The following is a 13,616-nucleotide window of genomic DNA, read 5'->3' as shown; positions in this document are numbered from 1 at the left end:
TCCTCCTTCAGCTAGTGAATGCTGAAACCTGACAGTGCCGATGGAGCCTGCTGCCTATCTGAGTGCTGCGCCCACTGGGAAGGGTCTTGTTCTGGCTTTGCTTGACTCATGGGAACTGGTGTGGGGATGCAGCTCCATCTCTGTTAACTGGGGCATGGCGCCTCAGCAGAGGGAGGAATCACAGAATTGTCTTGGATGGAAGGGACCTTTCAGATTTTTAAATCAACCCAACCTGCCCAACGCACCCCTAAGCCAAGCCCCTTGGCACCTGCCCATCTTTTAAATCCCTCCAGGGAAGGTGACTCTACTACCTCCCTGGGCAGCCCCTCAGATGCCTGACCACCCTCAGTTCTGGCTAATTTATATACTTTTTAAAGTCCAGGCCCACAAAGGCTGAATGGGTGGCGATGGGTGCATGAGGTAATTTGGAGGGGGGAGAGAAAACAGCTGTTCATCTGAGGTCGTTTGGTAGAGAGCGGTGAGCCTTTGCAACCAGCTCGTGGCTTAGTGCCCAGCAGCAGGGTCACATGCTGGGTCTGGACTCTCCAAAAATCAACTTTTTACATTTTTTCCTGGTTTGTTTTTTCTTTTTTTTTAATTTTCCTTTGTGGGTGTTTTTTTTTTTTTTTCAGCTGCACAAGTGGAAGGAGGAGAGCGAGACTGTAATAGCAGGAATAGTTATAACAATAATAGGAGCAAAAATTGTCTGTCACACAAAACGTGCTGTCATTGGTCACAGTGTCCTAAAGAGAATCATAGAATCCCAGACTGGGCTGGGCTGGGAGGGACCCCAAGGGTCCCAGAGCTCCAACCCCCTGCCACAGGCAGGGACACCAACCTCCAGGCCTGGAGCTACACAAGGCTGCCCAGGGCCCCAGCCAACCTGGCCTTGAACACCCCCAGGGACGGGGCACCCACCCCCTCTCTGGGCAGCCCCTTCCAGCCCCTCACCACTCTCTCTGCAAAGAATTTCCCCCCAGTCTCTCCTCTCCCCCTTCCCTCCTCCAGCTTCACTCCAGCCCCTTGTCCTGCCAGTCTCTGCCCTTTAACAAGCCCATTCCCCTCCTGTTCCTGGGGTCCCTTCAGGGACGGGGAGGCTGCAGTGAGGTCCCCCCACAGCCTTCTCTTCTCCAGGCTGACCCAGCCCAGCTCCCTCAGCCTCTCTCCGTAGGGGAGCTGCTCCAGCTCTCTGAACGTCTCTCTGGCTTCTCTGACCCCTGGGGGGCTGTGGGTGGCGGCACTGGGAGGCTGTGGATGCTGGAACCATGAGGCTTTGGCCGGGGCTCAGCCAGTGCTTTGCAAACAGGAGAAGCTTAGTGAGGAAACGGGTGGTTGTGCTGGGTGCAGCTGCCTAACCGTGGTGTTTGCTCCCCTCAGCAGAGTTCTGCCGCATCGACAGGCCCCTGTGCCACGATGAGGACGAGCAGCTCAGCTTCGAAGCCGTCCGCAACATCCACAAGCAGATGGACGACGATGCCAACGGCAACGTGGACGTGGAGGAGAGCGACGAGGTCAGTGCTTTGCTGTGCTCCAGGGCTGTTCTCTTAGGGGTGATGCTGCTGTGACGGGTGCCTCAGGGTCGGTGTGCGCTCTGAGGCTGCTGGCTGCCTCCTGCACCTGGGATGAAGCAGTGTGCTGTTTGGAGCCACGTGTCCGATCCACACAGTGTGTTTCAGTGCTGTAATCCCTGGTGCGTCCCCTGTTCTGGGGGCACCTACCCACTTAAACATTACTGACCCACAAGGTATTGCTGTTTTAGTCCAGCACTGAAAGACAAGGAGACCTGTCGAGGTGATTATTGTAATTACTGCTTCATCCCTCTGGTTTTTAGTTGTGGGGTTGGGAAACGCACCCGGTTCTGATCGAGCCCCCATGTCGTGGTTGAGCCAACACACCAGCTGCTGTACCCCTCACTTCCACCAGCCCCACAGTGTGTGTGTGCCTGCTGCAGAACAGGTTCTTGCTGCCTTGGACACAAAGATGTTATCATGTAACTCACCCAAGAGAAATAAAATGGGTGTTCTCTTGCATGAGCACTGATAAGAGCCTGCCAGGAGAGGGGAGGCGGGCTGCTCTGGGTACAGTTGCCTCAGTTCACAAGGCCAAGGTGATGAATTCTCTCTTACCAGCAGGCTGGTGAAATAAGAAACATGAAGTCTGGAAGCTGAAGGCAAGCAGGCTGGTGAGGGGATCCACTGTTGTCACGGGGTCCCAGTTCTCCCAGCCCCTCGATCCACAGCCCAACCAGTGCCCAACTGGGAGCACACTGCCCAGCCTGGGCTTGTGGCTGGGCTCAGGATTTCTTGAAGGTCCCCGCCACATCCAGGCCCTGTGGCTGAGCCTGGGAGCGAGCAAGGGCTGTCAGGTGATCGAATTCCTGACCCCGGGAGGCAGCGAGCCGGGAGCTGCTGAGCTGCTGCTGACCCCGTCTGCAGCGCGTGCCTGGCCAGCAGCACCCCGTTGTACGGAGCCAGCGGTGTTGTACGGAGCCAGCGGTGTTGGTGGGCTGTTCCCAGGTGCTGGTGTTGGTCCCTCTGCCCAAACCCCCTTTGTGGGGTCATTTAAAACAAATGAAAAGCTTGTTGTTGCTTTTCCCAGGCTGTGGCAGTGCCCTGTGCAGCTCTGCTGCTCCTGTTGGGTTCGACTCGGGCACCTGGATTCACTCAGTGCCTCCTACTCACCTCTTACTACAGTGAGTATGAGCCTCATGCTGTCAGGGCTGGGCACTAATGAGCAGGTTTATGTCTCTACTGGCTCCACAGACTAGTCAGGAGTTTGTTGTCCAGGCACTAGTGCTGTTACACCACACTGAGCATCATGCCCTCGTGTCACAGGTTAGCTCTCACCAGGGCCCGGGCACTACCTGGTGTTACCACAGCTGCCCCTTCCTGCTTCTGCCCCTTCAGCACCATTTCCTGTGCTCCCCAGGGCAGGAGCTGTGTCTGGTTGGTGGTTTGGGGGATTCTGCTGTTGTCAGAAGCTTCCCACCGAAGGGAGGTGGTGGCTCTCCCCAGGAGGGAAGGAGATGATGGTTACCTGTTGTTCGTGAAAGAAGCTTTCCTCTGCTCTGTCTGCAGTAAGTGCTGGGGGGGCAGCCTGGAGGAGTGGGACAGTGCAGAAGTGTTCATATAATGAAGTTTGGGGCTTGTAAAGCCTGGTTTTGGCTACTGGGGACAGCCTGTGCTGCTCAGCATCTCCCTGTCATGTGCAGCAGGACGGGTACCCAACCCGCTGATGCTGCGGAAGAGCATTTGCCCCTCCGGCCCCGCGTGTGGCAAACGCCTCCTGGCCGTCGGTGTGTGCCATGCCCTGGGATTCCACTGGCAGCGGGAGGAAGCCTGGAGCTTGGCAAGGGCAGAGGGGTGTTAAACCCAGCCTGGAGAGTGCTGAAACCCCGGTGAGTGCTACAGGCTGGGGGAGACTGGCTGGAAAGCTGTCAGGCAGAGAAGGACCTGGGGATGTTGGGGGACTGACCACGAGCCAGCAGTGTGCTCAGGGGCCAGGAAGGCCAAGGGCATCCTGGCTTGTGCCAGAGCCAGCGTGTCCAGTTGGGCTGGGGAGGGGATGGTGCCCCTGGACTGGGCACTGAGGAGGCTGCAGCTGGAGTGCTGGGTCCAGTTCTGGGCTCCTCAGCATCAGAAGGACATGGAGGTCCTGGAGCGAGTGCAGAGAAGGGCAACCAGGCTGGGGAAGGGGCTGGAGGGCAAATCCTCTGAGGAGCAGCTGAGGGAGCTGGGGGTGCTGAGCCTGGAGAAGAGGAGGCTGAGGGGAGCCCTTCTCCCCACCTCCCCTGCCCTGCCAGGAGGGTGCAGAGAGGTGGGCGATGGTCTCTGCAGCCAGGGGACAGGAGATGGGACAAGGGGCAATGGGCTGAAGCTGCCCCAGGGCAGGGTCAGCTCAGCTGGGAGGGCAAAGTTCTTCCCTGGGAGAGTTGTGGGGCTGTGGCACAGGCTGCCCAGGGAGGGGCTGAGTCACCCCCTGGGGGTGTTTAACAGAGGGGAGATGAGGTGCTCAGGGATCTGGTTTAGCTCAGGATGGGATTGATTTGACTTGATGATCTCCAAAGGTCTTTTCCAACCTGGTGATTGATGACCCTGGTGAGGGATCGGTGACCCCAGTGAGGGATCATCTGGGGGTTGGATGGCAGGAGTGGAGCTGCTGGGAAGTGTTGCAGTGGGCTGGTGTACATGGTGGTGAGAACAGGAGCATCTCTGGGATGGTTGTGAGGGCTCCTGTCCTGCTGCGTTTCGCAGGTGACCTGTGACAGTCCTTGAGAGAAGCAGCAAGTAAAATACAAACTGCAGTTCAGGGCACAACCTGGCACTTTAAATACACGTTTTTCCTGGGAATGGAAGGTAGATTTGGTGTGGCCTCCTGTTTGTGCCCGACACGCTCTGCGTGTCCTGCGCTGGTGCTGCTCTCTGGGGAGGGTGCTCGGTGCAGCTTATGGAGGTGTGGTGACCCTGGTGACATTGCCGTGGCACACGGTCGGTCTGGTGGCCTTGGCAGCATTGGGTTATGGTTGGACTCAATGATCTTAAGAGTCTTTCCCCACCTAAACGACTCTGGGACTCTGCCAGTACAGGCAGGAGCCTTGAACCGTGTGGGCAGAGGCTTTCGGGCGTCTCCAGCATCCTCCTGGGCGAGCCAGCCACTGCCGGGGCGCGGGGGCTGCACTGGGGGCTGCCGGCTGTACCGCCGTGCACACCCTGCTGCCACCACACCACCCTGCCCGTGCTGGTGCCACAGCAGCCAGAGGTGTTACCAGGTTCTAGAAGGGCCCGTGGAGGACAGGAGGCGATTCCAGACAGCCAGCACAGCTTCTCCAAGGCCAAGTCCTGCCTGACCAACCCGGTGGCTTTCTATGAGGGGGTGGCTGTGGCAGGGGACAAAGGATGCCAATGGATGTCATCTCTCCTGGCTTCTGCAAGGCCTTGGACATGGTCTCCCCAACGTCCTTCTCTTGGAGCTGGAGAGAGATGGATTTGATGGGCAGACTGATAAGGAATTGGCTGGGTGGTCGCAGCCAGAGGGGAGTGGTCGACAGCTCAATGTCCAGATGGAGAGGGTTGACAAGGGGTGTCCCTCAGGGGGTCCGTACTGGGACCAGTGCTGCTTAATATCTTCATCAGTGACACAGTGGGATCAAGGGCACCCTCAGCAGGGCTGAAGGTGACAGCAAGCTGGGTCGACATTACAGAGGGGTGGGATGTCACCCAGAGGGATGACCCAGATTGAGAGATGGGATTCTGCCCATCTGCTCTGCTCTGCTCTGCTCTGCTCTGGGGAGACCCCACCTGCAGTGCTGGGTCCAGCTCTGGAGACCCCAACACAAGGAGGACATGGACCTGTTGGAGTGAGTCCAGAGGGGGACACAAACATGATCCAGGGTCTGGAGCAGCTCTGCTGTGAAGCCAGGCTGGGAGAGCTGGTCTGGGTCAGACTGGAGAAGGGAAGGCTCCAGGGGGACCTTACAGCCCCTTCCAGTCCCTGAGTGGTGCCTGTAGGAAGCTGGGAAGAACTGTTCCCAGGGCCTGGAGCAAAGGGACAAGCAGGGATGGGTTAAACTGGAACAGGGGAGATTTAGGGTGGGTGTTACGAAGAAGTTCTTCCCTCTGAGGGGGGTGGGACACTGGCCCAGGGTGCCCAGAGAAGTGGAGGAGGCCCCATCCCTGGGGACATCCAAGGTCAGGGTGGATGTGGCTCTGAGCACCCTGCTCTAGTGAAGATGTCCCTGTCACTGCAGGGGGGACTGAGTGGGCTCGGAAGGGCCCTTCCAGCTTTACATATTCTATGATTCTGTGTCACCCAGAGGCATGGTATGTCACCCAGAGGGACAGGCTGCCACCCATTTCCCCGGTGTTTTTAGACCTCGATGTGGCTGATGATGCAGGAGGAGGAATGTGTCATGGCACAGTGCTGGTGCCTCCCTGGCAGACAGACCAGGGGAGCACCGGCTGTGCCGGCACGGCCAGAGTGGCTGCGCCACCTCCCTGCCTGGGAGTCAGTGGGCTCTGGGGAAGCTGGGGAGGGACTTGGGCTGGTACCAGTGCCCTATGGCAGTGCTGTGCCAACAGGAGTTGCTCTGAGAAGTGTCCTTATGGGACCTCGTTAAGGGTGGGATTCTGTCCCAGCCCCTTCCTTAGGCTGTCGCTGCATTTCCCCTTTGTGCAGTGAATTTTCAGTGCAGTTTGAGATGCCACCGGTGACCTCGATTGAAAGGAAGGAGCTGTCCCTCCTGGGGAGCTCTTCTAATTAGCGATCTATTTCTGCTCTTCACCCCGGCTGCACAGCAGCTCCAGCTGCTCTGGGCAGCTCCCACGTAGGCTCAGGCTGCCGGCGCTCTCGCCCGCCATTACCTGGTTTCCCCAGGTCGCCAGCTCCTCACGAGCCCCAATCCCAACTCTGATGAACAACACAGCTCAGGAAGCTGTTCAGGTTGTCTGGGAGCTGAGGGAATGATGCAAAGTGAACTCTGTCATCGCTTGGGTGGTTCTGGCCCCGGTGCACACCCATGTGTCGCTCAGGAGGAGAGATCCCGGGATGCAGAGGGCTGTAAAGCTTTGGGGTGATGGGGGATGTGGAAGCTGTGTGAATAGTTGCAGTTTCTCCTGGGGGGCATCAGGAGGAGTGTGGGCAGCAAGTCACAGGAGGGGATCCTCCCCCTCTGCTCTGCCCTGGCCAGGCCCCACCTGGAGTGTTGTGTCCAGGTCTGGGCTCCCTGGGATCAAACAGCCAGGGATCTCCTGGAGAGAGTCCAGAGGAGGGACAGAGATGCTGAAGGGCCTGGAGCATCTCCCCTGGGAGGAAAGGCTGAGGGAGCTGGGGCTGTTCAGCCTGCAGAGAAGAGCCTGAGAGGGGATCTGATCACTGGTTCTCAAGAGCTGAAGGGTGGGACCCAGGGGCCATGGGCAGCCTCTGCTCAGTGTCTGTGGGGACAGGACAAGGGGCGATGGACTCAAGTTGGAGCACAGGGAGTTCCCCCCAATGTGGGGAAGAACTTCTTCCTGGTGAGGGTGAGGGAGCCCTGGGCCAGGCTGCCCAGGGGGTGTGGAGTCTCCTTCTCTGGAGAGACTCCAGCCCCTGTCCTAGGGACCCTTCTTGGGCAGGGGGTGGGACCCCATGGGCTCTGGGGGTCTGTGATTCTATGATTCTGTGGGTTAAAAGACATGAGAAGACTCTGGAACACTTCACTTGGTGGAACCACTCATTTTTGAGCGTGATTTCAGCCGCTGGGATGTTGGATTCCTCCTGACTGAGACCTGTGCAACTCAGACCTCTCCCTTTTCCAGACAGGGAAGGGGGTGCTGGTCCCAGGGCTCTGGGGGGGACAGTAAAAATGCAGGTCGCTCTGCATCCACCTGCCAGGGTGGAGGGTCAGAGATGTGGGCGGCCTCATTGGGGATGGGATGCGTTCACTCTCGCCAGCACTGCTGCTCCCTCTGGGTCTGCACATGGACCAGCTCCTTGCTGCCCTGGGTCTGCCCAGGGACCCTCTCCTTGCTGCCCTGGCAGGGGTGCTGAGCCATGGATTGCTGTTTTGGAAGGGTGCTTTGCGTGCCTCGGGTTCTGGTGCCCCTCCTCACGTACAGAGACCCACCAGAGCATGAAAGGAATCCTGGCCTTGAGCAGCGTTTGGGTGCTGAGTCTTCTTGCAGCGATGCTGCCTCTGTCAGTCGATGTGGCCGTGGGTCCCGTTGCTTTTGGGGGTGTAGCTGTGGTTTGGTTTTCTCTCTGCTTGGTGGTGAGACTCTTGGCTGACTTAATTTCCTTCTGGTTTTGCTGTGGAGGCGCAGGCTGGAGGGGGTTGCTCAGGGGCTCAGTCCTGTGCACACAGGGCCACCCAGGGCTGGCTGCCTGGGGTTTGGGTGTCTCCAGGGTGGATCAGTGTGGTCTGTAATGCTTTGGAGTGCTGCTGCCTAAGGGCTTGCTGTTGGGCCAGTGGCTCTGTGCAGTGTTCCTGTGCCCGGTGTGTGGGAAGTACTGCTGCGCCCGTCATGTGTTGGGAGAGAGTCACAGAATCACCAGGTTGGAAGAGACCTTTGAAGATCATCAAGTCAAATCAATCCCATCCTGAGCTAAACCAGATCCCTGAGCACCTCATCTCCCCTCTGTGAAACACCCCCAGGGAAGGTGACTCAGCCCCTCCCTGGGCAGCCTGTGCCACAGCCCCACAACTCTGCCAGGGAAGAACTTTGCCCTCCCAGCTGAGCTGACCCTGCCCTGGGGCAGCTTCAGCCCATTGCCCCTTGTCCCATCTCCTGGCCCCTGGCTGCAGAGACCATCGCCCACCTCTCTGCACCCTCCTGGCAGGGCAGGGGAGGTGGGGAGAAGGGCTCCCCTCAGCCTCCTCTTCTCCAGGCTCAGTACCCCCAGCTCCCTCAGCTGCTCCTCAGAGGATTTGCCCTCCAGCCCCTTCCCCAGCCTGGTTGCCCTTCTCTGCACTCGCTCCAGGACCTCCATGTCCTTCTGGTGCTGAGGAGCCCAGAACTGGACCCAGCACTCCAGCTGCAGCCTCCCCAGTGCCCAGCCCAGGGGCACAATCCCCTCCCCAGCCCCACTGGCCACGCTGGGCCTGGCACAAGCCAGGCTGCCCTTGGCCTTCCTGGCCCCCCGGGCACACTGCTGGCTCCTGGTCAGTCACAGTCACCCAACAGCCCCAGGTCCTTCTGTGCCCTCCTGTGAACAGAAAGTGGGAGCTTTAGGCCTTGAGAAGTGGGCAGACACGGGCTCCGACAAGCACTGCGAGTGCCGCTGGCGTTGGGGCCGTGGGCGTGTTCTGGCCTGTGCAGCGGTTTGGGTTCCCATCAGCATGGGGAGGTTGGAGGAATCATCTTCAGCAGAGGTCTGTGGGGACCAGGCTGGAGCGGGCGGCACTCCGCTGGGAAGGCCTGGGTGCTGTAGTGGGGGTCAGAGGAGCAGAGCCGAGGCGCCCGCACGGCGCCGGCAGCGCGGCAGAAGCCGTCGCCTCCCTCCCAGGCCCTGCCAGGCGAGTTCGGCTGGCTCATGGGTTTGCCCTGTTCCTCTTCCCTGGGGCTCTGCCCAGGAGGTGCTAAGGGAAGATCTGCTTCGAGGGTTTCCTTGGGCTCTGGCGTGTGCAGCCCAGCGCCTCCCGCCGCATCCTCCTGCGGTGCAGTGTGCTCCCCGCAGGCAGCGCCGCCCCTCCGCAGCGCCCTTGGGGGTTGTTTTGGTGACGGTGTGCTGAAGCCGGCCTGCGAGAGATCACTTTCCCTCTCTGTGCTCCCCGAGCTAAATATACAGAGCAGCAGCTGATCCCCCGTCCCGGTGGGAGTTGGCAGCCGTGCGCCGGGTGACATTGCCGCGTTCCCTCCCGGTCACCAGCCGATGAGCCGGGAGGCCGACGGCGTCGCCTCGGGCTCAGCGAAGCTGCCCGGATGGTCCCGTTTCCTCCCGTTGATCTGCAGGATGGGGGAGCGCTGAGGCTTCGGGGGGCAGAGGGACGCCTGGCTCCGGCTGCGTGTGCCCCTGGGGCCTCGGTAGCGCCCACAGAGGGTTTGCAGAGAGCCGGGGAAGTTCAGCCTCACTCAGATCGTTTTGCTGCCCTGTCTGATAGTAAAATGCTCTCTGCTGACCTGGAGGTTACTTAGGATTTGGGGGATTCCCTTGCACACTTCAGAGACCTGTACTAAAGGCACGGTGTGTGCGTGGGGATGGGATGTCTGTGGGGGTTGACCTTTCATTTTGTTGTGTGTGTCAGGAACTGGGCTGTGAGCACTTCGTTCCCACGCATCGCTTGCCCTGTGGATCTCTCTGTTGCTCGGGGTGCTCTCAGATATGTCACTTCCTCACTCTCCTGTCATCATTACTTCTCCTGATACAATTTTCTTTGGCGTTTTCTGTTTCTGGCCCATCCGCTCCTGAGCTGGGGGAGGTGGTACCCCACCAGGGCACGTCACGGGGACAGGTGTGTTCACAGGTGGGTACAGTTCAGGGCTCACCAGCTGTGTCCATACCTCTGTGTGTGTCAGTGGCTCAGCCTGCGGCGGGCACGCCGGTGGTGGTTGGGTCAGCTTTGATTTGAAGGCACCGATACAGCTAGAAACAGAGGTGCTGTTGCCTACACACTCTACAGACACACACATAGAGACACACACAGACACACACACACACATGGTAGAGACACCTATAGCTTCTTCTCTGTACACACCCAACGCAGGGCTCCAGTTACCTACAGAGCTGGTGGTGCTGCCAGTGCCCTGAGGCCCCTCACCAGGCCCAAGGGACCTGGTGGTGCTGTCAGTGCCCCAGGCTGCTCGCCAGGTGCCCTCGGGCTGTCCCAGCTGCTGCAGCTGAGCCGCTTCCACTGCCCAGCGCTGCGTCTGAATTATATGGAATGATCCCTGGAAGAACCCCCATGGATGTGGCACTCCTGCAAACTCTGGGAGGGTGGAACTGGCAGCGCTGGGCTGTGAGAGGGGCTGTGAGGTCTGGCAGAGCCGGGAGGGTGCCCGCAGCTGGCACACTGCTGCCTGTGCTCCAGAGGTTGGGGATTTGCTGAACCCTGAAAACCTGTCAGGAAGCTTTGAGCAGGGAGCAGCCCGAGTGTTGTCAGGCCGCGCAGTGTCGGCTTTGGGGTGAACCAGGGTGACTCCCCCGAAGGCACACCTTTGCAGTAACGAAGAGGTTGACAAAAAGCTAAAACTCTTCTGTTTTATTAAACCCCCCCATGTTGCTGTGCGTGCACACAGCAGTTTGTATCTTGCCTTGTTTTCTGAGGACCTGGAGAAGGTTTGTGTGGCATCTCTAACCCTTACCTGGTGATTCCAAGGCGAGATCCCGGTGCTGGAGGTGGCTGCTGTTGGGTCTGCCCCAGCTCTCACAGATACCTGGCCCATGCTGGTGCCATCGGCTGGCTCTATGGATTCCTCCCGAGGAGAAGCCTCCTGCCCTGGTTCCTTAGCTGCTCTCTGCTTCCTAGCCTCTCCCCAGAGCCCAGGGATGGCACAGACCCCATCACTTGGCTTTCTTCTCTCCATCTTCCCAGCATTACTGGGCTGCTGTTTGTGTTGCACGCCTCATTCCCGGTACCCTGCCTGCCGGCACCGCGGGTCGCAGCCGTGTAGTGGATTTGTGCTGCTCGCTGTGTCCCCTGGCAGAGCCTGTCCTCTCAGTCCTCCCCAGACAGCTCACACTGTGCTGTAGCTACCAGGCTATTCGGGGGTGGGGGGTGGGGGGGAGATGCCTCAGGGAGGAGCTCAGAACTCCTCCCTCGTTGCCTGGATGATGAGGGATGCTCAGGGGTTACGGGGTGGGCGCAGGTGGCACAAGACCTGTGGTTGTTGCTGTGCCAGGAGAGGGGGGATTGCTGCTCTTTGCCTCGTGGCAGTGCTGTGGCTGCTCGTGCTGGGGTGTCAGGGGAGGACGTGAAGGCGGTTGATGGGAGCAGAGCAAGTGGACTGCATTGGGGTCTGGCTGCCCGAGCTGCTCCTTGTCAGCACGGCCCCAAGAGCCAAACTCCTGAAGCTGGAACTAAGAAGCAGGTGTCCAGCTGGAGGGAGGGCGCAGGTCTGTGCTCAGTGGGGTGACCTGGCAGAGCAACTCAACTGCTCAGGGGTCCAACTCCGGGGTCCCCAGGGCAAGGGGGACACAGAGCTGTGGGAGCCAGTCCCCAGGAGCCACGGAGATGATGAGAGGACTGGATCCCCTCTGCTCTAGAGCCAGGCTGGGAGAGAGGGGCTGGATCAGCCTGGAGAAGAGAAGGGAAGAGAAGGCAGCTTCTGGAGAGAGCTCTGAGCCCCTTCCCGTCTCTTGAGGGGGTCCAGGAGAGCTGGAGAGGGGCTGGTGCCCAGGGGAACGGCCTTCAGCTGCAGGAGGGGGGTGGAAAGGGGCTGGGGGGCAGAAATCCTTCCTGGGGAGAGGGGAGGCCCTGGCACAGGGTGCCCAGAGAAGCTGGGGCCGGTCTCTGGCAGGGCTTAAGGCCGGGTTGGATGGGGCTGGGGGCACCCTGGGCTGGGGGTTGTGTCCCTGCCCATGGTAGGGAGGCACTGGGGGGTCTGGGGTCCCTTCCCACCCACACCAGTCAGGGGTTTGGTGAACTTAGGGAGATGATGCAGTTTTAATCTGAGGGATTAAAGACTGGAGAGGCTGCATCTGAGACTTCTTAGGACTTTCCCATAGGCATCATTATGTGACAGTCTGTGGGTGCAATAGGATGGAAGTGGAAGATGTGTCTTTTTATGGCTTCATCTCTAAAAGATGGATCAAGGACTAATCTCCCTGTTTATTCCTCTCCTAGTTCTTGAGGGAGGACTTGAATTACCATGACCCAACAGTCAAGCACAGCACCTTCCATGGAGAAGACAAGCTCATCAGCGTGGAGGACCTCTGGAAGGCCTGGAAGACATCTGAAGGTAAGAGAGGAGTCAAAGCAGCCTGCTCCCTCTGCCTTGCCATAGAAGTGACAAACACTGGGGGACTCCTACAGCCTTGGCAGGGTGTGGGTACCTCCCAGGTGAGGCATGCTGCTCCTGCTCTGGCTGCCTTCTGTGATCCCAGCTTCCTTTTCCTGGGGGGCTCTTGCAGGATTCCTTTGGTCCTGGTACTTCCCGATGCTGCTAGCAGCGTGTGCTCGTGAAGGTTTTAGTTGGTTTTCTCTGCCTCTCAGTGTGCCATATCCCCTCCTGTGCCAGGTTCTCCTTCAGGTACCCAAACCCGGTGTTTTTATGGGGTAACAACATCCTGAATATTCAGGGAGCTCTGTGGGAGCTCCTCCACGTCGTGTTTTCCTTAGAAGAAATGTGCTGAACCACAAAAGCTCTTTAATCTGGCGAAAAGAGGGGAAGTTCCTGCAACTTCTGAATCTTGGGAGAAACTTGCACTTCCCTGCAGCGAGCAGTCAGCTTGTGCAGTGCCAGAAGGGGTCCAGGGGGTCAGGAAGGGGCTCAAGTTCCCTCCTGCTTTTTCCCCAACTGGAATTTGGGAATTTCTTTTTTGGAGAGGTCTCAGAAGGGATTTCTTCCTTTCTAGTTGGGCAGCTGTTTATCCCCAAGCATTGGGCTGTGTCACAGAGTGCCAGTCTGTCTTCAGACCGGTAGCTCCAGGCCTGGAGGTTGGTGTCCCTGCCTGTGGCAGGGGGTTGGAGCTCTGGGACCCTTGGGGTCCCTTCCCGCCCAGCCCAGGCCAGTCTGGGATTCTGTGATTCTATGAGATGTCCAATGTGGTGAGGACGCTGGGGTGTGTGTGTGTGTGTGTCTGTGTGTGTGTGTGTGTGTGTGTCTCTGTGTGTGTGTCTCTGTGTGTGTGTGTGTGTGTGTGTGTCTGTGTGTGTGTGTGTGTGTCTGTGTGTGTGTGTGTGTGTGTGTATGTGTCTGTGTGTGTGTGTGTGTGTGTGTGTAGAGCCCAGCGGGGCAGTGGGACTGTGCTGGTTTCCTCAGCGCTGTGAGTGGTGTCTTGATGTGGATCAGTCACATCGGTGCAGCGGGACGTTGCTGCTGCTGGCTGCCTCTTGTGCTGCTCTCCAGACCAGGAGCATCTCTTCTTCCAGTGCTTTTGTTGTGGCTTTTGTGGTGAGGTTCTGGTGGAGGAGGAGAGCTGCAGGGGTGGGTTCTGCAAGGAGCAGCCAGAAGCTCTCTGCAGCCCCACAGAGCAAACCCCAG

At 58.9% G+C, this 13,616-nt stretch overlaps 1 protein-coding gene across 4 annotated transcripts in view; it reads left to right on the top strand.

The window, feature by feature from the left end:
• The window catches only part of STIM1 (stromal interaction molecule 1), a gene marked incomplete at its 3' end in the record, with an annotated part of 94,668 nt that overhangs the window by 33,141 nt on the left and 47,911 nt on the right, over window positions 1-13,616 (top strand). For 2 of the 4 annotated variants that reach the window (XM_084264478.1, XM_084264476.1), the window contains exons 3-4: window positions 1,381-1,511; window positions 12,257-12,371. In XM_084264478.1, coding sequence (XP_084120604.1) covers window positions 1,381-1,511; window positions 12,257-12,371 — 246 coding nt within the window. Of the gene's footprint in view, window positions 1-1,377; window positions 1,512-12,256; window positions 12,372-13,616 lie in introns of all 4 variants that reach the window. The other 2 variants (XM_084264477.1, XM_084264475.1) reach the window with 1 other exon arrangement.

Source organism: Gallinula chloropus, assembly GCF_964237585.1.
Source record: "Gallinula chloropus genome assembly, chromosome: 1".
Taxonomy (NCBI): Eukaryota; Metazoa; Chordata; class Aves; order Gruiformes; family Rallidae; genus Gallinula; species Gallinula chloropus.
This window is presented reverse-complemented; position numbering and strand designations above follow the sequence as displayed.